Below are 26,107 nucleotides of genomic sequence, written 5' to 3'. Positions count from 1 at the left end.
GGAGGGAGGCAGTGAGGGGCTGCAGTGGTGAGATCTGGGGAGCCATGCACCTCATGCTGCTGATGCTCCTGCTCCCCTCCATCTTTTCGCTACCCTTGCCAGACTCCAAAAGCCATTAGGATTGAGACACAAGGGTTGCATTGCTGTAGGTGCTAGGAGGATGGATGGCTGGTGCATGGGGCCTCTGGCTCTGCTGCATGGGCCTCGATGGGCGCTGTAACTCATTCTCTCTTGGACAGGTAGAATTGGAAGGTCTCACCGGCCACATCGAATTCAACAGCAAAGGCCAGAGGTCCAACTATGCCCTGAAGATCCTGCAGCACACACGCAGCGGCTTCCGGCAGGTGAGAGCTGCGCTGGGGATGGTCTGTGTGTAGCGTGGTGTGCATGTTGCAGTGGGTTGGCAAACAATCCATGTTTCACTTCATCGAGAACGTGGTTTGAGATGATTCAGATTTGTCTTTATCTATCGGGCCCCTGAGGTGGTGATTTTAGAGCCAGTGTCTGTCCTGTCGCAGTAACCCTTCTGTGCAGGAGATAATTCACAGCACCAGGGGTGTGCCAGGTACAAGCTCACACTCAAGACTCTTTAGTTTGTGGAAACACGCGTACCCAGAATTATTTGAATGAGTTAAAATGAGAATCTGCCATGAAATGGGCAATAAAGGGTACTATGAACCTTTCCAAACAGCTCCTTCTGGGAAGAAAGGCGAAGGGGGCAATCGCATCTCAGGAGCTCCCCACCATCTCTCCCCAGCGTGCAGGAGGAAGCGTGACATAATTTACCTCTTGGTTTATGGTGCGTGTTCCTCTGTAATGGGTTTGCTTAGCTCAGGCTCTCCTTTGCTTCTTGTCTCAGTGCTCATGGAGTCCTTAAGCATTGGTCCTTTTTTTCTGCTTATTGCCTTCTTTCTGTCCAAGGGATGTTTTCTGGCTTCAGCTAAGGTTAAGGATGACCTTGTGGAGCCATAGATATCAGACTGGTTAGATAGCATCACACAAGCCCAAGGAATTCAGGTTTTACTGGTAAATGCAAACCTCATTCAGGGAAAGAAATGGAAGTCCCAGGAAAAGGGTTTTCATCTGGTTTATTTCCCCGCTGACAGCTCCACACCTGCCCTTTTCTCAGAGATTGCCACTTCTCCCACATGCTGACAGAGAACAAAAGCTGTTGTATCTTATCCCGCACCAACAGAGCATTCTGGCATTAGGAAATCTCTCCTGGTCTGGCAACCATGAACTGTAGCCTTGGCAAGGATGTTGCCTGCCAATTCTTACCTGTCAAGTGACAGTCCAGCTTTGATGCTGCCTTTAGCTGAGTGAGCAGGAGACCACGATGGCATTTTCCCCACAGTAAGATAGCACCAGTGCCCTTTTAATCATTTCCCCAACCCATCGTTCTCTGAGCAAAAGTGACAGATCCAAGCCCATCTGCATTAATAAGAGCACGCGCTTGGCTAGAGCAAAGCAAGCAAATGCTGTAGGATTCATATGACAGCTATGGTTTTGATGTGTTTAAATGTGGCAGGGTGTTCACATTCAACACACAGGTCCTCCTGTAGCAGTGCTTCCCCCAGAGCTGCACAGAGAGCTCTGAGTGCAGCCTAATCCACCCTGAGACACGAGTCTCAGCTCTGCTCCCCAAACCCAGTCTGACAAGAGAAAACCTATTTAGACCTGTTGCAAGAGCTCGGTAAATAAGCAGCTGTATGTTTCAGAGGTACCCAGGGGGCTTGTGTGACTGATAGCAGTGCCAGGAGGGGTGTTGGGGCCCCTCAGAGGCTGCAAGTTGATCGTGACGTGCCCAACTGGGAAAGGAATCCCTGGCCAGAGCTCCCCTCTTGGTTCCCACAAAGGGAAGCCAAATGCCGCTCTGCTGTGCCATAGGTGGTTATTTTCTTCTCACCAGCTTGGCTTCTTGTAAGAAAAATAACTAAATAAATCATAAGAAATCATTTAATTAAACCCGCTATGAGGGGAGCAGGGTAAGGAACAGACGTGCACATCCTGGAGACAGTTTTGTTCCGAAGGGTTATTATATTAACTCATTTGCTCAGGGTCTTGTTTGAAACACTTCTATTCCCTCCTTAGTTTTAATCAAGCTCACGCTCTCTGCCCATTTCTCTCTTTCCATCTCTCTCTTTCTCTCTCCTTCCATCTATCGAAGCCACAGGGACTTCCAGCTCATCAGCTTTGATAGAGAATTCACTGAATTTGGAAGCTGATCCAGCCAGCAAACAAATTAGAAGCACTTAGATTTTCTAACTTGCTGTTGCTTTTGGGCAAGGAGAGACAGGGCTTTTTGACATCCAATTTTTAATACATTTATGTAACGCACCAAACGTGCCTTTTCCTGATTTAGCTTAACTAGTGGAAATTTTTCCACAGCCATATGAGAGCTGCTCTCTGTTCATAGGATGTGCAATAAAGCACGGGCTCATTAACGTGCTGGTGATCCGTAGATCTGAGGAGGTCTCAGTTTGGAAATGTCATCTTTTTATTTCCTGCCTTTCTTTGCCCCTTTAAGAAACACTGCAGCCCAGAAACCTCCGGTTTCAGTGCAGTGATGTGCAGTAAACCAGGAGCGCTAAGGCTTGGCAGCTTCACAGGAGAAGGGAAAGAAGAGGAGCTGTCATTTAGACGGCCCCAGGGAAGGCATCTGTGCAGAGGGGAGGCAAGGAAAGCTGCTGACAGGGCTGGAGCCCCACCATGGACACGTTGTCCACAGCTCTGCCTGTGACCCATGGCTCTCACTTGGTCCTTGGGGCAGCCAATTAGTCACCTTTTAGCGCAGTGCTCTGCTGGTGTCCCAGGACAGAGAAGTGGGAGTGATGAGGGCGTCTAATCACTATGGTGGTGGCATGCAGATGAGATACCAGCCAATAGCTCTGAGGCCCTCAGCAGTCCCCATCACATCAAACCTTTTTAACTTAGAAGCGGCTAATCAGCCTCAATGGGACTTGTTTCTCTTTAGCTGTAACCCCCAGCAAGAGTTCAGGGACGGATCCTGCCAAGGGTCAAGTGTCTTTTGCCCCCCCTCCCAGGACCCGATGAACTCGGAGTGTGGCACCATCAGTCCTGCCTGGGCTATGTCAGGTGTCAATCATGTTGTCTGAAGGGGATGTCTGGGGAGGTTGAGCGTCATGGGGACTGCTGCGTGGTCACTGGTGGGTTGTGTGCATGTCTCGTGGTTGTACACGTGGTGCTCTCTGTGTCCCATGCTAACTCCTGTGGGGGAAGCTTTTGCCTGGTTGTGTCCTTCAGGAATGCCAACCACACGGTAGACCTGTGCAGTGTCCTCTGAAGGCTTTCTTGCAGTTGTTTTATTCCCTTTTCCCTCCGCAGAGCTCCCAAATTCCTCCCTCTTCAGGCCAACAAATGCACCAGGTACCTACCTAACTGTACCTTCTCCTGGCACAGTAGCTTTCCTGTTAGTGTTGACAAGGTTCTCCAAACACAGATTTGATGAGAGCTGATAGCGTTTTGCACTGCTGCCTTTTCCTGTGGACATGAGAAGGGAAAGGTGAGGAATGCAAGCTGTGGGACAGTGCTTGCTAATCAGAGCCCTAAAGGTATCTGTGCTTGTCGCAGTGGTGGTCTCCTGCCTGTTCGAACACGTCTGTATTCAGGGCTGGCTTTACCTTAACTTTTAGCTGGGGAGCGAGGATGGTGAGTACCTGTGGTGCCTCTGAAGCTCTTGCTATGTCATCACTCCTTGCCATCAGCTGCCGTTCAGGCCTGCGGGGCACTGAGCTGAAGACTTCATTAAAATCATTAGTTTGAGCAGTATTTTGTCATCTCATGCCACAAGGAACTTGAAAGCCCGGCGTCATTAACGTGGCGGTGTCTGAACAGGGAAGCTGAAGGATTGAAGGAATGAGGCGGGAATACCCCGCTTGCATCTTGTTAGCCACTGGTGATGAGAAATCCTTTCAGTGTCACTGATCATGATAACACCTTTTGCAGAGCAACTAAATTGAGGCACCTTTCCTGCCTGTGGGGATGGGGCAGTGTCATGAGCAATGGCACTTCCGTGCTTATTCCAGGCTCAAGGCTTTTTGGGCTGGGTTGCTCTGGAACTGTGTGTTAGCTCCCTGCCTGTGGTAAGGACATATAACAGGTCAGACTCGAGATGCTGGCAGGCATCCCAGGCAGGGCAGGCAGAGGGGGCTGGCTCTCCTTCTGGCCCTGTAAGGACATCGAGGGGACTTTCTCCATCCCAGCCACAAGCTGTCGTCTGTCACCAGGTTGGATAATCCCTCTCACAAATGTATGGAGCCCCAGCTTGCAGCAAGGCGGTTGTGTTGCCCTCGTTGCTCTTCTGGGAAAGGTATGCCATCACTGAAGCTCCCCTGATCATTAGAAACCCTCTTCCAGTTTTCAGCCTGTTTATTTCTGGCTGGTTTATATCTGTTTATTTTTGTGCCAGCGCTATCATTTTAGCTACAAAAGCTGTTCTACCTCTTTGCGATGGGCCTCCTCCACCTGCTGTATTTATACAGACCAATCATATCTGCTACTAAAAAATCCCAAGTCCTAAAAATTCTTAAGTCCTAGTCCAGTGCCTTAACAACAGGATCATCTTATCCACAGCCGTGTAGAGCACTTGATTGTTTCCTCATGCATTTTGCAGGTGAATGTGTTTTGTCTTTTTCAGAGGCTTTTTACCCATAGATAGAGATGATTAAAATCACCTTGACATCCATCTTGCAAGAGAGGAAGAGATCTGATGATCCCAGACATCCTGACACATTACACTTCAGAAGGAGCAAACAGCATGAGGACTCAATTAGTGGCTTTAGCATACTGTGAGGGGGACAGTGGTGAGCCGGAACAAGCCAGGATGGGCTTGAAGTACCCCAGCACCTTGGGAGTGTTTGGCTTTGGCGCTGTATTAAGAGCGAGGTCAAATCCGCCGCACTGTCGGGGGGGGGGAGGCAGTCAATTAGTCTCAGTGTGCCAGCAGGGGAGGGACAAATTTGGGAGCAGGGAGGGCTGTTAACGTTAGTGAATCTGTCAGTAATCTCTGGTTGAGGAATCTAGGCAAATGCTTATGACTGATCACTCAGAGAGGAGATTGCTGCAGCGGGTCCGTTGTTTAGCAGTCACAGCAAGAGGAAAGCACCTTTCTGCCAGGAATACAGCCAGGATGAATTCCTCCTCTCGCTGATGCAGACCCTGCACAGGCTAGTTAAACCTGTGCTTCAAGGACTCCCTGGCCATGAGGTGCATGGTAAATCTCCCAGTTTGGGACAGTTGCTCCTGGAGATGAGTCCTGCGCTACAGCACTGCTGTGATGCCATGAGCTTGGTGGTAGTAAAGTCACAACAAGCTGTCAAGAGAGCAGGGTGCTCAAGATCTGCTTCCAGACACACTGTCACTGTGCCTCCATGTCTCCATCTGTCAGGCGATGCTAATAACCCTCAGTGCCTCTCCTGGTGCTGGTGAGCTGTGAGAATTGGTGCTTCCGATGCATTCAGAGGTCCTTGCCATGACTGGTGCTTTTAGCAGAGCATTATTGATGGTGGTGAAGGGGGGGAATAATCCCTGTTGTGTTGTTTGCAGAGTAAACAAGCCCCTCCTGGGAGCTCTGCCTGCACTGCTGCATCCCAGTGCCTCAACTGCAGCCGGGGAGGAGAGCAGACATGGACATGCACGTGGCTGTCCTTTGCTTTCCCTGTCTGCTTTCCTTCTGCAAAGCTATTGAGTCTAAGATGCCCTGACTGCTTTTCCCACCGCTCCTCGTGCCTAGGGCTGAGGGGCCTGGATTTGGGATTCTTTACAGATGGCCACTTTTGTAATGGCTTGTCAGTCGCTTGGGCTGGATTTGCCCTGACAGCCAGGAGAAGAAAGGACTTGGCCCTTTCCTCAGTGTCCAAAGCGATCCAGTGTGCTGACAGCGCAAGCAGAGCCACTGCAGTTTCAGGTTGTGTTTGGCTGGGAAGTGACTTCTGAAGTCCTCGAGCCATCAGTTATGCCAGAGGCAAAGCACTGCCAAGAAAAGAGACTGAGTGCATGGAGTCAATCCTGGGGCTGGTGTAAATCAGCGTGCCTCCCGTTCATTTCCATGGCAGTGCCTCCGCCTGGCCGGTGGCTCTGCTGTCGCCTTCCACCCAACTCTTTGAACATAATGAGATTACTCTTTGACGGAAGAGAAATCGATTTGTTCCTACCACCCTGACAAGCGTGGCACAGAGGAAGGATAACCTGCCTGAGACCAGCAGTGCCCGAGACAGCTCCTGTCAGTGCAAGGGAAGTGGGAATGGATTTGCTTTGGCACCGTGGCTCTAGAGGAGCTGTGAAGACACCCCTGTGCATTGGGGTCACTCACTCCCTCTTCGGGATGCAGCAGCTTGCTTGAGTGGTGTCAGAGGACTTTGGGACATGACTGAGGGAGAGAGGCTTTGCAAGGAGAATAAGGAGAGAGAATGGGTCTCAGGGGGAGCTGGCCTCCTTCAGCCACCAGTCTATCCATGAGATAAAACAGAGGCTTTTAGGGAGCATAAGAGAGAGACAGCCTGATTTGCATGCTCAGAACGAGCTGCTGGAGGTGCTGATCTCCCTGCCCAGAGCTCGGAGGGAGGGAGATTGGGCTCTTGAAGTTAAAATTAGGTTTTACAGAATATTCCTCCCCCCTGGCTGAAGGCAGCGGCTGGTTGCCTTGCGTCACAGCTGAGTCACAACGGCCTCCCGAGCACGGGAGGACCGCTCCCTGCCACTGGTGCTGGGAATTAGGTTTGCTGCAGCGATGCTGATGCATGGTTGGTGAATTCGGCTGGCCGTGGAGCTGTCGGGTGTGATGAGCCTGAGTCAAAGAGTTTGGATGTACTTAATCATTGTAGTTGGCATCCGTTGCAGTAGATAGAGGAGATGAGTCATGGTGCAGCACCACTAAGAGCATGGCTTCATTTCACCCACTGCCACCAAGGTGGAGCTGCTGGTCAGGGCTGGAAGGCATCTGCCCTGTGTTGGCACTGGCTGCTGCTCTGGGATTGCAGGGGAAGCCGTGATGCTGTGATACTCCCTGTCAAGTGATGTTTTCCTCCAAGGAACAAACAGTGCCTATAGCAGCCTCCCACTAATGACAGTGACACCCACAGGAGGACAGCGAGAGGTTTTGCTTGCTTTCAGGCAGGTGAAAGCTTTGTTACACAGACAGCATAAGGCAGGACAGGAATTTGGGGGCAGGAACCCTCAGTTTTGAGCCTTCACTGTAAAATCAGACTTCCAGCACTTCCTCAAGTTCTTCCAAGCTGTGTCCGTAACACACAGTGCACGTGTGAGTGTGAGGGATGGCAGAGGCTACCAGCTGCACCTCACTGGGAGGGATGAGCTTGCAGGTTTGGCTGTGTCGGGACTGCTGGGTAAGATGGACCCATCTTGGTGGCATCTGGGGACAATGCAGAAGGCTGCTTGGCTACCATGAGCTGCCCATCACAGGGCTTTTTCCTGTGCAGGGCTTTTCCACTGCTACACAAGGACATGTGAGAAGGCTGTGAGCAGGGACAGGGTTTTGGCATTGTATTTTGGTGGGGGAGTGCTGGGGCCAGGCACCAGTGTGTTAATCTTTCTGCTGGCCCTTTGAAGGGGTGCACTGTAAAGCTAATGGAGCATTCATAAGCACCTCTTCCAGGGCCAGCTTTGATGGTTGTCTATCACCAGAGCCATATGGCAGGAACGTACAGTGATTTGCCCTGTAAATTCCCTTATTGTGCTGTTTTATCTCTCCAGATCGGCCACTGGCACGTTTCTGAAGGACTCAGCATGGACAACAGGATCTTCTCCTCCAATATATCAGACAGTCTGTTCAACACCACGCTCATTGTCACCACCATCCTGGTAAGTGAGGGGGTCACCTACAGTTCCCGTTAGCTCTTCGCCATCCCCATGCTCAGAGGTGTCAATCAGCTAGGGTGTTATTCCCTCTTCCTACCCCCGTCGGCCCCCGGCATGCGGAGTTGAACACTGATTTCATAAAGAACAGACGATCCAATCTCTAATTACAGCACTGAGGACAATTCATGACAGTGTAATTAAACTCAAGTTGATGTTTCATATGGAAATGATATTTGATGAGTTCAGAAGCAGCTGGGGAGAGGACTAGGATGGGGATAAGTTGCCATTTTACATTCATCTCGGAACGATGTTCTTGTTTTGTGTACAGCTGGTAAGTTGGAAGGGACAATTGTCCCTTATACCCATAAAATTGGCCAAGATGGGTGCAACTTTCATGAACCAAGAGTTCACACCTGCAGGCACCACTGTCCTTGTTGCAGGTGCTGCTTGTTCCTATGGTTTTCCCCAGTGCTCCATCATAAAAAATACTCAGAATCCTGAAGAACTCTGTGGGATGTGAGGAAGTAGTGCCAAAAGTTTGTTGAAAAGAGGGACAATCTGAAGAAGTGGCTGTATGCCAAGCGAGGCTGGAATCTGTCCGTCCTGCTGTAACTCGGAGCAGTCACTGGGCTGCTTTGGCATATCCCATTTGGAAACGGCCCCCAGTGCATGATCCCTTAGCTCTGTTTCATATCCTAAACTGGGATAAATCCAATGCACTTCCAGCATATCCCTGGCACAGCAGGGACCAGTGAGTACCAGGGTAGAAACGGCTCTGTTAGCTTTACACCTTGGCTTCCCAAGTGATCAAACCAGCTTTCCACACCTCTTATCCCCTGGTTGAGAGGGATACATTGGGATTGGAGGTTGGCCTGGGTGCCCCTGCTCTTTGTGCCCTGTGCTCGGCGCCGTGCTGGTGGGATACCTCGGCTAAGATGGGAATGACAGCTGCCCAGTTTCAATGCAGGAAAACCCTTACTTAATGCTGAAGTGGAACCATCAAGAGCTGGAAGGCAACGACCGCTACGAGGGCTTCTGCGTGGACATGCTGAAGGAGCTGGCAGAGATCCTGCGTTTCAACTATAAGATCCACCTCGTTGGCGATGGGGTGTATGGAGTCCCTGAGGCAAACGGCACGTGGACAGGGATGGTCGGGGAGCTCATTGCTCGGGTAAGTGAATTAGCTGCTCTTTGTGACCGTGCTCTAGTGGGACTTGGCAATGAAAAGCCCTGGTGCTCTATTAAGTGCTCCAGGGTGATAAGGATGGATGGGGGTTTTAATCCACTTGTGAGTCTTTGACCAGAGGATCTCCATTTGATGTGTCCTCCCAATGGCAAATGTGTTTGTGGTGTTGATGTGACAGCGTGTAAAGTAGTTGGAGGAAAGCAAATAAGAAGTGCCTTTCTATGCAGAAAAGTTTGGGCAGATTTATTTCAGTCCCTTAACTTTGAGTATTGTTTTTGGAGAACGTTTTTGGTCTGCTTAAGTGTGTGGATTGAGATCCTTTCACAGCTCTGCTTTGCAGTGTTGCTACACAGCAGCTAGGCTGAAACCTGAATGCTTTGGCTGGGTTAGACGAGAGTTCCGAGTTCATGTGTGCTCAGCCTGTCCCCATCTCCCTGCTCTTTGTTTTCCTCCACTGTTAAAGGTAGTCCTTCCCCAGGGATCCTGAAGCTTAAATACAGCTCACAAAATGCTCCAAGATCCTTAGTAAAATAGGCTTAGCCAAAGCTAACATTAAGATTGATGTTATTTAAACTAATACTTCCTTGCTCACCGATTTCTACCCTGCCTTGTTACAACCGAAGCACCTGTGAGAACCCAGTGGTAGCTTCTCAGCTGGTGGCCAACCCACAGTGAGGTGTATCCATGATAATCCACTGCGTGAGAGGAGCCTCTGAGCCACCCCATCGTTATCCTCACAACAGTGGCACATCCTCCTGCAAAGCGGAGGAATAAGGGCCCCAATCCATCCCCTTGTGGCTCCAGGCAGGGGTCTGGGGCTCCTGCTTTCCTCCCTGCTGCAGATGATGAGTGAGCATCTCTAGGAGATGCCCACCACCATCTCTCTGCTTCTTTCCAGATGGCCAGAGGGACATGGCTGACACTTATCCTACCTTAGGAGCTTCATCTGAAGTCAGGTGGTACAGCTCAATGCCTAAAAGACTTTCTAAGGCCCAGAGTGAGGGCATGGTATGGACTGGAGAGCCCTCCTGAACTAGCACACTGTCTCCTGGGTTGCCTTTCCCCAGTGGAATGATAGTTCCCAACGCCAGCCGAGATCCCACCTCCATCTGCTGCTACTAAAAAGCCTTCTGCAAGGTTGTTTGAAAGTGCTGGGGGCTATTGGCATAGTTTTTATACACGTCTCTCTGTGTGTATATACACACACACAATTACTGCTCTGCAATGCTTCTTCTGGGAGGCAAGAAGGAAGGCGCAGAGAGCAGCGTGCGATCTGTGCAAACAAAGGAAGGGAACAGCCATCAGATTTTTGGCCTACTAACCTTGGCAGTGCCTCTCCATTAAATGGGAGCTTCTGGAGGGTTGTTTTTCTTTAGTGCTAAGTGTTTTAACTTCATCTTCGCTGGGAAACCATTTGTTTCTTCTGCAGCTCGAGCCTTATTTAGGAGGATTTTCATTTCTGCTTCAGCAGTGTGGAGCTAGCAAAGCCTGTGTGATGCTAAATCAAAAGCTGGAGAACAGACAAAGCCTTCTCTGCTTTGCTCTTCCCAGACCCTTTAGAGTCTTTATAATGGCTTCAGCAAGTTTTTGATCAGTCCCAGGGACTGGCACTTTGGATCAGGTCAGTGAGGGCAGAGCTGGCCATGTGCGTGCTGTTGTGTTTATTCAGGGCTGCCTGGGATGTTGCTTTCTGAAGCCATTTCTGAGCCCAAAGGGCTCCTCTCCTTCCTTGACAGTTTGCCCCCAAAGGGGTTTGTTCCAGCCCCTTGTTCATCCCCCATCCTGCTTTGAGGACCGCTCAAAGCAGAAGAGCCAGCACATCTGATGCTGGACACACAGTGGATTTATCCCTTGGCCCCTTTTCTCCGTGCATTCTTTAGCGCAGAGAGGGGACATCAGTTGGGACACAAACTTCCCAAATCCTATGCAAAATAAAAGCTCTGCATCTCTCTCCCTGCAGTGCTGTATTACTACAGGGAAGCGATTCCTCCTGCGCACCGATCAGAAACGAAGGCTTGTCTGACATGGTGTGCAGGACCGGAAGGTCAGACAATTATCCAGCTCCATGCAATACCTTTCCACTATTATTTTTTCCTCTGTAATCCCTTCTAGTGGCACTGAATCTCTTCAGAGCAACTGTAGGCAATATGGGAAAAGTGTTTCATTTTATTGTTTCTAAATTAACCAGCTATTGATTTATTCTTAAGTGCTGAAAATTGCATTACAGCTAATTGTGAGCTATGATATGATTGAGAAGGATGCTATATAAACATAAATCTGTTGTTGACCCAAATTTACCAGTACATATCTTATCGACCTGCTCACAAAGCAAATTAAGAGCTAAGGCAGAGCGGGGCTGGGATTAGGGGAAGAGCTGTAGAGTCTTCTGTGTCTAAGTGAGCAGTCTTGATCCAAGATCACTTTAGAGTGAGGGAGATGAAGCTGTCCATCTCATGGAAGGGTCCTGCCTTGGGAGCAGCAACACCAAGAACTGAAAGGACCTTAAAGCTTTTGGATGATGGTTTGCCCAGCTTCCTTGCTGGTGACAAGGTGGTGTTTTACAATCAGAGGCGCTCTCCCTTCAACTGCTCCAAAGATGGGGAAGGGCAGGAAGGAGAAGATAGTTCACGGTTGGCTGTCCTGCTCTCCACGTGGCAGTGGGTGTTCGGAGAGAAAAGCTATGTGTGGGTGAAGGGAGGGGGAGTCTGTATGCACACTATTGTGCTGGCAAATGTGACACTGGGGGGCTTAAGAGGGTGGGAAGCAGGGAGGTGTGGGAGCTGGTTAGGTCTTGCTGCTGTTCCCCATTCCTTTGTGCTTCACCTTAACTGGCTTTTGCCGTGGGCATGGCGAATACCTGGCACAGATGTTTTCCTCCCAGCCAAGTGAGGAAAGGTGGATAAAGGCAGACCTGAGGCTGACATCTGCACTGATTGCTGACTCTCATCGCTGGCTGTGGCTGAAGTGGAGGGCTGCAGCCTCCAGGGTTTGCAGGCTGTCACTTGTCATGTGTCAGAAATCATGCGTGTCCTTAAGGAAAATTCAAACACTGGTTTTGAGTGACCCTCGTCTGGCCCTGCTTTGAAATGCAAGAATATGCATCTGAGTGCACAACCTGGCTCCATCAGTAGGAGCTGCATTACCCAAAATAGCTCCTGTCAAATCAGATGGGCAGTTGGAGCAGAAGCAATCAGTACATCGATCCGGTGGCAGAGCTGTACTTCTTGTGCCATGGGACAGATCTGCAGATGCAGAGAGACTGCTCTGTCGTTGCTGCAGGCTGCAGCCCAACCGCTGTGCCTTGTGCTCAGGTGGGTCCTGAAGGCTGAACACTGATTTTGGCTTCCTAGAAGGCTCTTTAAACATGGAAGCAGTGTAAGAAATCGCTTTCCCTAACCTTGGTCATGCTTTCATGGGCAGCGCTGGTGAGAATGATGCTCTTATGGGTACCCAGGAGATGTAGCATCCAGTGTGCTGTTCAAGTCAGGGACTCCTGCTCCATGAAGAGCCTCATGCTCCCAGAGCTGTCCTTCAGGTTTATTTTCTGTGTTTCTGACACAGAGACAGCCCAAAGCCTTTTGCTGCTGGGACTCTCACTGTGTTTTGTGTCCGTAGGTTGACAGGAGGTTGGGAATCACTGTGGGGCTGGAGCAGGGCTGGTCTCCTGGCTGGTAGCCCATGCCATGGGAGACTTCTGGGGATGCTCTCTGTCCAGGCTGACATCAGGCCACATTCATCACCATTAGTGCTGAGATGAGCCTTGTCAGCAGCACCTGCAGCGGGGAGGCAGCTGCCTCCTCTGGACTGTGGCAGTCCCTGCAGTTTGCTTCTTAAGGCTGCTTAATTGTAGTTCCCCTTTAAGGGGTCCAGCTTGGCCTCTGGGTTTAGCATCCTTCATAGTGGCAGCGTGAGCCTGATCCCATGGTTAATGCCAGGTGTGGTGGTGGCACCTCATGCTTTTATCTAAAACTAACAGCACACTGGGGCATCCTCTTACCTATGGAGAGTTTGGGCTTGTTTAAGCTGTGTTTTGTTAAGGAAGTGTCTGTCTCTAGTCCCAAAATGCTCTGGGTTTTTTTCTAAGCCTATTTCACACTGACATTTATAGCTGCAACCGTGTTGGAAGGATGAAAATCAAGCAGGGTTTGCCCCTTCTTCCCCCCATCCTTTTCCTCCTGTTCGCTTTCCCCCCAGGGCTCAGCTGTGGACAGAATGCAGAAACACAAAGCAAAATCCTTTTCTTCCTCAACGCATTGTTCAGTCTATAAAATGCCAACTCCTACCCGCGCTCAGGTGGGGAGGGCTGGAGAGCACTCAGGTTGGCAGAGCTCCTGTAACTAAGATACACTGACCTCAGTGAATCACAAGAAGTTTGCTTAACATCAGGAAGGAAAGTAGAAGCATGAAATGGATGGTGTTCAGGCAGGGAATACATTGCCTGCCATTCCCAGATCAAAGTTTATGGCTGTCAGAAATCGGCTCTTAACTTGCACGACTTCTGAGCCTGCAGAGAGAGTGATTCTGTAACAGAGCACAGCTAAAGCCACAAGGAGCCAGGTTTCTGGCGCAGGGCACAGGAGAAGGAAGACATGCATGTGCACAAGTTAAAGCAGGCTGTAAGCTCTGATGCTGGCGTAAGTCCTGAAGGGGACTGAAGTTGATCAAGCAGGGAATGAGCATAAGGAAATCAGCTCTGATGGCATGGGAGGACCCTCTGGAAGAAAGACAAGGGGCCTGGGCAAAAAACCCATGTGCAACCAGGGAAGGCAGCCCTTCTGTGCTGTTTCTGCTCCGTAGGTAGAGGGATTGGGATGGCTTTGCATTCTATTTTGCATAGGGAAGAGCAGCTTTCAAGATATTGCTGCCTACATGGTCTGGAAGGGTCCCAAAGGGCAGTAGCAGGGGAATAACCAGGGTGCAGAAAGTTCCCTGACCACATCCCACCTGTGAGAGCGGGGTATGGATTTAGCTGGGTAGACCTGAGGGCCACGCTGCTCCTGTCAGCAGCACCTTTGTGTTGGCCTCTGGATGGGAATGGAAATGTCCTTGGAGCTTTTGCATGACACGCTTTTGATGTGGCATATTTACCATCTATTTAGCCTACAACTTTGCTGGTTGAACTGTGTTCTGTTTGGAGAACTGCGGGAAGAAATCTGTTAGAAAGCTGTATTCCAGGGGCTTTCCTAGGGGAGATCTCCCCAGGACAATAGTACCTGCAAACCCTTTTAAGTATAGACAGGAGTGGTTTAGGAAGCTTTAGGCTCTCTTGGTGGATAAACTCCCTCGCGTGCCATGGTCCACAGATGAACTGATCCCATTTTAGTAACCTGCTGGTGTTTACACAAGGCTCAACTGCTCACACACCGCGTTACGATTATTGGTGCCTTTTTAAAACCCTGTGGGTAAATGTCTGGCTAGGCAGAAATTCTCCCTAGCTCATAATTCATTGCAGCCTGAACCTCCTAGGAATCTGTAATAGCTTCTTGGAAACAATTGCAGAGATCTGGCACTGAGCTTGTCCAATAAAGCCGTCCTGCATGGACGGTGAAATATCACCTTCCCCGTGACCCCCTCATCACTGGGCAGGCTTGCAGAAGACCTTTCTTTTCTCTTCCCTTCCCTTCATCCTGCAGGCTCCAGCAGTGCTGCTCTTCCCTTTTGCAACTCCAGCCTTTCACCGGCCCTGCCTCCCTGCCTGCCTTTGAGGCTGGTGGGGGCAGAGGTGGGAAAGCAAAGCTCTGCTGGGAGGTGATCAGTCTTCCTAAGTGAAGTGATGCAAGAGCAGTAGGGTCAGAGAGCACGGTAAGAGTGATGCACCGGCAGATGCGCCTTTGTGTGGTGCATGGATCCAGGGAGATAAGGCCCTTATTTTGCCAGGTCTTTGGTCCTGATGGTGTCTTGGCTTCTGCACAGACCTGATGAAACTTAGGGACAACGAATGCAGATAGTTTTTCTTTTCCTCCCCTTCTCTTTTTCCCCATGTATAACCACCATCCTCCAAAGCAGGCAAACACATGTCGAAGGGAATGGAGAAGGTTAAATTTTGACAGAAAGCAATTACAGACATTAAAAGAGCTACAGTAATAAAAATAATATTTAAAATTCAAATCCCTTATCTATATTACAAGGGTATTAACATTGGAAGAAATTCTGTCTATTTTTTCCCCTAATCTCATTTGCTTTGCAAGTCATTCTGGAAAATTTTATGCCAGTCCCCTGATTTTTTTGGAGGCTCATCTGCAATTATGGAAGTCTGGGGCCAGCAGGCTTGTAAACTCAGGCTATGGGGGTAATGATGCTGCTGTGCTATGCTGTCCAACTATAGTGCTTGCAAGTAACTGAAAGGGGCAGCTGTGGTCAACAGGGGCTTTGGAAGGGGGAGCTTGTATCTTGTTCAGATGGGTACACTAGTGCTTGTCTCGATGGCTCCTGTTTTGCCAGGTATTAACACATTTAAGTAACTGAAATGGCAATCAGGCTGTGAGCACCTGGGGCAGGGGTTACCATTCTGTTTGCTTTAAGCACAGCGGGCTCCCTACTGGTTGCTTGGTGCTTTTCCAACCTTCACGTATAAAAACACCCGTGTGAGGAAAGGGAAAATGAGGAGAATGGTCTGGAGCACAAGGTGAGTTAAACTTTGGAGTGTGTTTGATCAGGGCTTATGCGAAACCCACCCGGGGAGAGGGATGTGGGAGCACAGCCTGAACTAGTGGGCATCAGCAACAAGGCGCTGTTTCCGTGGAGCCTCGGGTTTGCCCTACCACAAACACACCCCCGCAGGGATGGGACATCCATCCTCCAGGAGCAGGTGTCCTGTGTAGCAGGGCTCTGCTGCTTTCCCAGGCTCAGGGTCCTGATCCTCTCCGCTCTCCTTTCTCTCCAGAAAGCCGACCTGGCCGTGGCGGGGCTGACCATAACCGCAGAGCGGGAGAAGGTGATTGATTTCTCGAAGCCATTCATGACTTTGGGAATTAGCATTCTCTACCGAGTTCATATGGTAAGAGGTTTATTTTATATCCATTTACGTCCTGCCGTTATTTGCATGCGAGTGTGCCGAGATATGGAAGAAAAATGAATGACTCATAAAAATGCTTTGGTTTCTTAATTAAGCGCAAATGTGCTTGACCTTTATTTCCTTCTTTCTTCTGTCTTTCTGCCTTGTGTTGGCTTGCTGGATTCGACCCCTGTTGTTTGAATCCTCCACCCCTGCTGGCTCTGCTTCCTCCTCCTCCCATATAGCACTTCCTGGGGGGGCCATGAGGAAAGCCCTGGTCCCCAATGTCCTAATCTCAGCTGTGTTCCCAGCCTCTACGGTGTGCAGCCTTGCTGCCTTCTCTCATCTGTGAATAAGATCAGGCCAGGAAGATATCTAGGATTGCTTTCTCAGCTGTGACCTCCTGTGGATGCTCTACACACAGATTGGTGCTCTGCTTTCTTAATCACAAGCAGGCAAAGGGAAAAAGGCACTTCTTGAGTGGCCCAGGGCACTGCCCTGGAGAAGGCACACAGCGGGATGAACTCTGCTATGTACAGTTAGCTCCTTGCCCTGCACTGGCTCTGTTGCTCTGCCCTCAACCCTTGTTATTTGCCTCCTCTCAGTTGTTCACGCTAAAGATCAGTAGGTTCTGCCCAGGGGAAGCTCCTTACAATTAGGATGCTCTGTGCTTTGCGCGGATGCTCTTAGGCCCCCTTGCTTCTGGCCAGGAAGGAGTGAGAAGGGAGCTTGCCGTTGTTTAGCAACTGGCTCTGGTTGTTGCTCCCCTGCATTCAATAACCTCTTGCTATCCAGTAGCAGCAGTGGTGTGGTTGGGTGCTGCCACCCGAAAGGCAGGTCAGGCATTGTGGTGGCTGTGGCTCAGAGCAGAGGAAGCACATACATGATGTTGTGTCCTGTCTTCGCTTAGGCAACACTTGTCTTAAATTCTCATAGATTTTCTTGCACTCCCGTTTTCTGTTTGTTCTGGCTTCTTCCTGAAGCTCAGGAAAGGACAGATTTCCCCCATACGGACCACACAAAGACCCTGGTTCCCTGGTATCACAGGAGGTGAGCTCAGGCAGCCAGGTCCTTTGTAACAGGATGTCTTACTGTTCCCAATCCACAGTCTGCCAACATGCTCTGCACAGTGCTGAGTGTGATGCGAAATAGAGTCTTGGTTGCCCATCAGCTCAATAATAGCAGCCAAAAGGGTAAAACAATTAAAGCTGGCTCTCCAGGCACCCCCTCCATTCGGAAGGCTGTTAAGGATGCAGTGTTGGATGTAGGCATAAACAAACTTGTACATACATCTCTGTGCCGACGGGCTCCTGCCAGGAATAAACACGGCATTAAAAGCTGGTTCAAATGGTGTTTCCTTTGGTATGTGCAGAATTTAGCATCAATGATTTCATAGATCAAAAAGGGTCAGAGTCTTCAACCTCCTGGGAATCAAATGTATCTGTCCTTTCCCTGCTACACTTGCCTTTTCACACCACAAGCTTCCCTGTGGATCCAGGAGGTCTCTTGCCTCGATTATACTCGAGTTTCTTGCTTTTTTCATATACATTAGTAAAGTTTGGGGACTGAGTACCCTGCGTGCTCTGCCTCTGCTTTACACCATAACCTTCAGCATGTCCCTTAACAAGGCATCATTCCCTGAACAGCATGAGGCTGATGTTGCCCCCTCCGGAGGAAACACAGGAGTGTTGGCACAGGGTTTGCATGTGACCTGCTCTGTAAGTACAAAGCATTTGCTGCTGCCTCTGTGCAAGGCCAATATAAATGTGTCTCATGCATCTACTCAGAGTGTAAGTTCCTCGGGGCAGGGACCATCTGCTGCTCAAGCTGGTACCAGAATAAAGCATCAGAGCCATGTTCCATTTTGCCCTTCAGGCATTCACCAAACCGAACAGGGTCAATAATTACTCTTCAGAAGTGTAGGCAAATAATTCCCTGCTGTTGGTCAGGACTTGGTCTTCAGCTGCCTGATGAAGGACCCAGTTAGGGCATGGAGTATGGCTGCTGCCCAGTGACCCAGGCAGGCTTCTAAAGGGGATGCAGGGCATCTCCCAGGTCAGGTCACCCCGTATGAGCCCTTCTTTGCTGCACCAAGGCCATGAGGAGTGGTGGCAGGGGCAGCAGGGACATCTCCCCTTCTCTCTCCAGCACTTCACCCAGGTCTTTGTCCAGACCTTTCCTCCTTTGCTTGAGGAAGAGTGAGAGCTGTGTAGCTATTAACTTGTGAAACCGATACTTATTTAACAAGGAGAGGCAAGATAGCCAATTGCTCTGGTTTTCCTTTAAGGATGTGGTTTGGAGAGCAGCGCAAGACAGCCTCATCTGCTCCTATCTCCTCCCTTCCCTTCCCCAGCCCAACAAACATCTCTTCAATGTCTAAAATTGTAGCTGACACACGTTAATCACAGCGCAGCTCAAGTGTAGCCTAATGAATAACCACAAATACATCTCTTGTCTCCACACCCTGGTCTCCTCCCAGTGTGATGACATTTACTTGTTACTCCAGTGGCAAGTGATTTGTCCCCCCTTTCTCCTCCTCAGTCACCAGGGTGCCTGTGTCTCTTATCACACATAACCAAATATGTCAGCTTTAAATGGGGCTGTCATTTTTCTCAATTTCACCTGTTGTGATATAATCAAGTATGGATTTCAAACACGGGGACTCTAATGGGCTTTCTGACCTGTAGGCTGCTAAAGGAAAAGGTTTGCTTGCTTTTTATTATGCCCCCTTTCTGACCAGCTGGTGGGACCTATGGAAAGCAGGAGATGGATGAGTCCTGAGCAGTTACTCTGCTTGGCAGAGGGCTGAAATCAGGTGCCCATTTCTGCACAGAGGGATGTGAAAGTCAGGTTTATTTGTAGCATACACATGCTTTTACTCACATACCTGCCTCTTTGGCAGGGAACAAGGGGCTGGCTCACGCACGATGCTGGCTCATCAGCCCCTTGAAGTCCTTATGAAAAATGTTAGGTTTGGTGAGTACACTGGAATAGGTGAATTTAGGCCAAGTGAACTGATGCTTAAAGTGTTTCTACTTGATTGCTGCGGAAGACACGAAATGGGAAGGACTGGATGAATAGCTCCTTTCATTAAGCCAGGGGAGGCTTGACAGCCAAGGCAGAGGAGCTGAGCACCTCTCCTGACAACCCATACTGCTCTGCCAACAAGCTTCTGCCTCACTGAAGCAGGGATGGGAGCAACTGCTGGCCCCAGGCATGCCCTGGGCCATGGTACACATTGGCCTGTTGGTTGTGAACCATCTGGCAGGCAGGGAGTCCGTGAAGTGTCTTAGAGGCCTGAACCCAGACAAATCCAGGACCATGCCGTATAGCTCCACTTCCCTCCTCTTCCTGGATGTTCTGCACATTCAGGCTCTTCGGTCACCTGTATCTGCCCAGAAAACTGGTTCTCTCTGGCTGAAAACGAAGATCTCCAATGACCAAGGGTGGTAAATAAATCTCTGCTGCTTTCATCTGAGGATTTGCAGGAGGCCTTCATCAATTATTGGGCATTTTGAACATTTCTATTCCAAGAAAAATAGCTCTTCCAATTAACAAAGCTGTACTGGGACCAGCTAAAAATATCTGTCAGACTCCAGATATTGTCATTCCCCTGTTCAAAACAGACAGATAAGAGAGAGTTTGTGCCCTCCGTGGGAACAGAATATCTTTATTCTTATCCACAACTGTGAATGAAAAGAATATGCAGCAGCAGCCTGAAAATGACTGTAGCTGAAGAGAACCAGAGCTACTACTACTGTACAGTTGCGGGAGAGAGTCAGTGCCAAGCCTGAGAATTAAAGCTTCCAACACAATTTCCTTAATGAGTGTAATTTATTGACAAACTGCCCCAGAAACATAGAGAAGACATCGAGGCCTTCATTACAGAAATGAACTTCGTTACAGGAGCATCTCACAGGGGAGCCTCAGCCAAGGCATTGCCAGGGCCGGGGAGTTTCCTGCCAGCTCTGGGATGCTGGGGAGGGATAAGCCACCTGGAATCATCTTCTGCTCGAGAAGCTCCCATTTGCTCATCTGAGGGCAGATGGTGCCCTTGACACCTTGCAGGTTCCCATTGCCTTGTTTCATTCTTGAGTGTGTAAACAGCGCTGGAAGAGAAGAGGCAGCTCAGCCTTAACTCATCTATTTGTTAAAAGACTTAATAAGCCAGATTCGGGAAAACTGCTAACATAGATCCCAAACTCATCTTGTCCTTAAGGATACAGGGAGAGGATGTTCTGGTACGGTCTTTCCTGTAGAAGCTTTCTGAGATGCTACAGTCCCAGCTGGTGGCTGCAGCTGAGAATATCACTAGATATTCTTTAGTAAAGGAAGATTTTTGAGCAACAACTGTTGCCTTTTTTTAGCAACAACTTGGTCTTTAGAAGAACTACCAAGACCTTGTGAAATTTAGGTTTTGCATAAGATTCGGAATGCTTCAGTAGTAAAACTGTGTTTTAATGGGAATGGGATTTAAAGTGCTGGTCTGGGGGGAGTCTGGGGAAGGAAAAAGGGGCCAAGATGTGATAAAAGACTGTTTCCCCTCTGATTTTACAGTAAAAGCCTTTGCAAGAGCTCTGACTCGTGGGCAGCTCCCTGGTTGAAAGTGCTTGGGGAAACCATAGACCTTGAGGTTCTGGGATGCCAGGACTGACTCTGTGGTTTGGGGCAGAAGATAGAGGCTCCTGTGAATTGAGGGCTCATAATCTCCCAAGGTTAATGCAAGCCTTTAGCCCTTTGCTGTGATTTACATGCTGTTGCTGGGATATTTAGCCTTATGCAGGGATTTATACGCTGTTGCTTTCCGAGGAGATGGGAAGGGAAGAAGATGCTCGAGGTACATGGGCATTGCCCGAATATTTGCAACGTTGAGGGTGGGAGAGCCATGCCAGGGGTGCACAGTGAAACAAAGCACTTTGTGCTCCACAAAGATGGTGTAAATTGCATTGCACTGAGAGCAACAGAGCACCGCTTTAGACCTGCGGCTCCCTTTACATCTCCCCTTGTCCCCTGTGGCGGTGTTGAGCGTCTTTGGAGGTAAGTTGGTGCTGCTCTTTGCACCCTGCAGGAGGCTGTGTTGTATGTGCAGAGCTGGTGGTGATGGGAGAAGCACATTCACCCACGTGGGAAGTGTTCAGCCGTTAAGAAACTTCTAGAAATGAATCCTGCTTTTGCCCAAGTTCTGCTGTATTTGATGAGTTTTCAGCAGTGGCAGGCAGCATCCTCGTGCAGATTTAAGGTGCTTTGAGCGAAGATCAACTTGCTTTTTCTGGCGCCGGAGCCTTACTTTTCAAGGAAAGGTGGTTTGCTGAGAACAACCAGGAAACTGACGCATCCCAGAGATAAAAATACCGCATTCTCTGAGATAAAAGTAATAATTTTATTGAGTTTTGTGGCGAAGAAACATTCCGAGGCCCAAAAAAAAGAGAACCAGAAATGTTGCAAGCGCTTCTTTTTATGTTCTTTTTCCTGCCCAAAAATATTTTCTCCCCACTCTGCTTCGTGCAAAGGATCCCTCCCACCTCCGAGCCCAGTCGTGCTCTACCAGGGGAGGGAGCGCAGCCTGCTTAGGCTCTGGATGCGGTCCAGCACATCCAGCAGAGCCATGAGGAGGGCAAAGCGCTGTGATTGTCCTGATTTAGCTATCAGTTCACCTGGAGGAATTAAAGTAGTTGAGATGGTGAAAAAAAATAGCCTCAGGACACGAATTCCAACAGGGAGATGCTGCAGGACTTGGTTGTTGGATGCATTCACTGTGACCTGTTTGTGTTTGCAAAGCCCTGTTCATTTCCCTTCTGTTGCTCCCATCCATCGTCAGCATCGGCTATGGGATTTGTAGAAATACAATGCAAACTCCTTTCTGTTTCCCTTCCAGGGCCGCAAACCCGGCTATTTCTCATTCCTGGATCCCTTTTCCCCTGGCGTCTGGCTCTTCATGCTGCTCGCCTACCTGGCCGTCAGCTGTGTCCTATTCTTGGTTGCTCGGTAATGTGCCTGCTGGTGTCTTTTCCTTCCTCGCGGTGCCATCTAGCGTCATGCTCCCAGACCCGGGGGGGAAGGGGGGGGGAATCATAGTGAGGGGATGGTCAGGGGGACATGGGGACCCCCCCCAGGCCACCGGGATGACCGCTGGTATGGCTGTGACAGGAGCATCGTGCTGTGGTTCAGGAGTGTTCTTGGCCACAGCAGTGCGTGCCGGTGCTGAGAGCTGTATGGGAAGGGTGGGAGGAGGTTTGGAAGCAAGGCTGATGCTGTGCAAACGGTGCTGCTCCCTGTAAATGCTTGATCTGTGACACCTAAACCAACTACTTGCCTTGAAGGAGGCTGGCAGGTAGCAGCAAATGGAGTCAGAGATACTAGTCCAGGTGCCGGTAGTGATGCTTGGTTCCTGTGGCCCTGTAAAACCCCATGCGTACAGAAAAGGAAAGTTCATTAATATCTTTCAGCAGCCTCTTGGTTGATGTGCAGAGCCTCACTTGACAGCTCTCAGTTCCACTTCTCTATGACTAATTTAAATCAGCCTTAAAATAAATCACTGTGTGCTTGTCTGCAGCGTGTCTCCCACCAAGGCCAGGGTCTGTGCTCCGCTGCTGTTTTCCCTGTCCTCCTAACAAACTGCTTGTGGTTGGTGGCATAGATGGGTGATCCCTTTCCAGGCAGAACTGAGCTATGTCCTGGCTATGTGTACCAAAGACACGCTCAGGACTTGACGGCTCTTTCGGGACACAGTTAATACCCAATTCTCATTACAGAAATTGGAACTGTGCTGTCACACAGTCCCTTAGCATGGCTAAAGTTGTCATCCTGACAAGGTTTTAATGGTTTCTTCGAATGCCATTACAGCCCCAGAAACATAGTTCTGAAGAAACCATCAAATAATGCGGTCCAGCACTCTCTGCAGGCTGAGATTTGGTGCCTCTTTAACCCCCTCCATTTGGTTTAAACATGATCCTCCAAAAAGGTGCTTTTACACAGCTTCCTGCTGGAGATGGAGGTTTGGATGCTGTTGTTTGCCTTGCTCAGTAGTAAGGAGCTTGTGACCCTCTGAATTGCAGCAGACTCTCCTAGAGCAGTGGGTTTTACTGCCAGTGCTTGCTCCAACCCTAGAAAGTCTTAGAGACATAACGTGGCTTCACAGTGAGGTAGGAGATGCAGAAAGGAAACTGAACATCACATTTGGTTAAATGGTGTATAAGCTGGCAGAGCCACGCAGCTGTATTGGCAGCATCCCCAAAATGACCCTCCCAGGCACCAGCTTTGTTAACCATTAGCAATATAATGAAATGCAGCATAGGAATTAGAAGTCTTTCTTAGCAACCGGGGAACCGAGGATTGGAAACAGCACAAAAAGAGAGCTAGGCTGCCATCACTTCAGTGACAGGCTGTCAGTTATTTCAGATTGCCACCTCTGTCCTGTCCCTGTGAGCACTGAAAGCATGTGATGCTTTGAAACACCAGCACTTGGCTTCAAACTGGGACCTAGACCTCGCTGGGGCAGTCAGACCTTCTCAGAGCAACCACCTGCACCGATACAGTTCTTTGTGTTGATGGTGTCATGCATTCAGGTCTCACACACTTCCCTTTGGAACTTCCCGTCGATGCTCATTCTGCAGCCGGGAGCGCAGCCGAAGGTGTTTGATTTCAGTTCCACATCGGGTCTGCGCGCACCTGCAATGATGGTTGTGGATGTCTGCGCTGTGGGTTTGCACATAGGGCTCCAGCCTCCCCACAGCCCATGCCCAGGTTTTCAGCAGAGCCTTTAGAAACTCTTGCAAATCTTAACAAGAAAGCCTCTGGCTTCTGAATCTTAAAGCGAGCATTTCACACTGCGCTGAGCCTTGGGCATCCATTGACAGCAAAGAGTTTCCTCCTCAGAAATATCTGCCTCGGGGAGAGTTAGGGTTTTTCACAGCTCTTCTTTCTTGTTTTGGCTTCTTTTCTCCAAAGTGCCCCATTTCCCAGGGAATTACCCATTTCTTGTCCTTTCAGGTTGACACCGTATGAGTGGTACAGCCCCCACCCCTGCTCACAAGGTAGATGCAATCTTCTCGTGAATCAGTACTCTCTCGGCAACAGCTTGTGGTTTCCAGTCGGGGGATTCATGCAGCAAGGCTCCACCATTGCCCCCCAAGCATTATCCACCCGCTGCGTCAGTGGAGTGTGGTAAGATCAGCCCTCCCCTTAAGGAAGGCTTCTCTGTGTGGGTGGTGGGAGGGTGGGGATGGGGATCAGTCCACGGGGAATCTCCGTTCACCATCTTTGCTTCTGCTTTCCCTAGGTGGGCGTTCACCTTGATCATCATCTCCTCCTACACAGCCAATCTGGCAGCCTTCCTCACCGTGCAGCGGATGGATGTCCCCATCGAATCCGTGGATGACCTGGCTGACCAGACAGCCATCGAGTACGGCACCATTCACGGCGGGTCCAGCATGACCTTCTTCCAAGTAAACCCCGTTCATTTGCTAACTGGGGCAGGGGGTGCAGAGGGCACCCTTTAATCACGTTTGGATGTGCCCCCACGTTGTCATTCCTGCTTCTGGCACAGGAGGGACCTCTGGAGAGACCCCTGGCCACAGTGGGTGATGATGGGATGAATGGTGGGGGATGCATGGCAGAGGATAGGGAATGCAGGATGCTGTAACACAGCATCCTGGTGTGCTCTTGGGATGCTGGTTGACTAGGATCAGGACCTCTGCTGATGCCTGGACGTGGTGCTTGGGCATAGAAAGCAATTTACCATTTGGAGTGTCACCAAGTGGGTGAGACAGCAGTACGCATCCCTGTGTCGCAGTATGCTATAACAGGGTCTTCAGCAGATGAGCATTTGCAGTCCAATTTCTATGGGTCTTTATGTGCTTTTGATGTACTCTTAGCTTTTGCATGAGAGTACCTCCGGTTAGGTAAGCGCAGCAATGTTTGCACGCCCCAGGCAGTATGTGTCAGAGTGCTGGAAGTCTGCATGTGGTCAGTGACACTGAGAAAAGGCAAGTGTATGCAAACTAAAGCGAGCCATTTAGCCCAGTGTAATTTTTGTCTTCCCTGCTCTGTTCAGAAGGGAAATAAAGGAGTGAATCCTCTCTGCTGTGCTCTGAATGCACAAATTGCTGCTTGAGGATTATTTATTTATTACTTGTTGAAATTCCAAGAGGAGAGAAAGCTTTTCTCGCTTTTTCTTCTCCTCTCTGAGTCTGAACTGTATTTGGAAGCCTGAGAAATCTCTCAAGTGAGCCTGAGCTTTTCAACCCAGCTTTACACCCTCCAAGGCTTTGGCAAAAAGCTACTTTTAAGCAGAACATTATATCTGAAATGAGCTGAACAGAGCCCAAGTGACCATGGTGGTTGTGTACGAGGCACTCGCTTAGCTCTTTTCAGGAAGGCTTTCTGGTTTAAAATCCTGTCTGTGGCTCTGTGCTGCCTTGAGGGTGATGGAGTTGCTGATAGCAGAGGAGGAATCAGCAAAAGGTGTTCTTGTACCATTCGCAGTGCTTTAAACTATGTTGGGATCCATTTACCTCTGGTGTAATAACGGTGGGTCTAATACAGTGATGGATTAAGCCAGCATGGCTGAGGCTGTCTTCACCAGCCCTTAGTTCCTGGTTGCATGAGATGTATATCCACTGCTGGAGCACCTTGTCTTGTAACCTGTCCTGGCAGCCGTTTCCCCTGACACTAACACACAGGATTAAGGTTTAAAGGTGCAGTGAACCGGGAACACAGTCTCTGTTTGCCTGTCCCTTGCCCAAGTGGCTGCACCTGGGGGACAGAGCTGGATGGATGAGGATGGTAACGGTCAGCAGCAGATTCCCTGAGGCTCTCCAGCATCATTCACCAGCCACAGAAAATGAGTGCAATGGCAGGAGGTGCCCTAATGTCATGTACCCCTCTTGGATGAGAGGGGAGGTGGCGTAAGAGGTTCTGTGTGCTGCAGAAATGCAGGGGGAAAGGGGCAAATTCAGAAGCTCCTTATGTAGACCAGAGTGTGTTTATCCTCAGTTTCTGTGCCAGCAAGTTTCACTCTTCGTTCAGCACAGGCAAGAGAGGTTAACAGTCATTAGCTCTTCTCTCAATCAACCACCAGCAAAGTCTGAGGA

The 26,107-nt window shown here is 49.6% G+C and overlaps 1 protein-coding gene across 2 annotated transcripts in view; it reads left to right on the top strand.

The window, feature by feature from the left end:
• GRIK4 (glutamate ionotropic receptor kainate type subunit 4) overlaps positions 1–26,107 on the top strand; it is a 179,340-nt gene that overhangs the window by 146,446 nt on the left and 6,787 nt on the right. For both annotated transcript variants that reach the window (XR_009747314.1, XM_061475992.1), the window contains exons 10-16: positions 240–344; positions 7,732–7,839; positions 8,804–9,007; positions 15,906–16,019; positions 21,892–22,001; positions 24,006–24,179; positions 24,295–24,460. Coding sequence is in view for 1 of the 2 variants with exons in the window: in XM_061475992.1 (XP_061331976.1) it covers positions 240–344; positions 7,732–7,839; positions 8,804–9,007; positions 15,906–16,019; positions 21,892–22,001; positions 24,006–24,179; positions 24,295–24,460 (981 nt within the window). In the remaining variant the exon portion in view is untranslated. The remainder of the gene's footprint in view (positions 1–239; positions 345–7,731; positions 7,840–8,803; positions 9,008–15,905; positions 16,020–21,891; positions 22,002–24,005; positions 24,180–24,294; positions 24,461–26,107) is intronic.

Source organism: Pezoporus flaviventris, unplaced genomic scaffold (assembly GCF_033815535.1).
Source record: "Pezoporus flaviventris isolate CSIRO_AGI_PZ_B2104156 unplaced genomic scaffold, CSIRO_AGI_Pfla_v1 ptg000093l, whole genome shotgun sequence".
In the NCBI taxonomy this organism is placed as follows: domain Eukaryota; kingdom Metazoa; phylum Chordata; class Aves; order Psittaciformes; family Psittacidae; genus Pezoporus; species Pezoporus flaviventris.
Note: the sequence above shows the minus strand (reverse complement) of the source record. Positions and strands in the feature narration are given on the sequence as shown.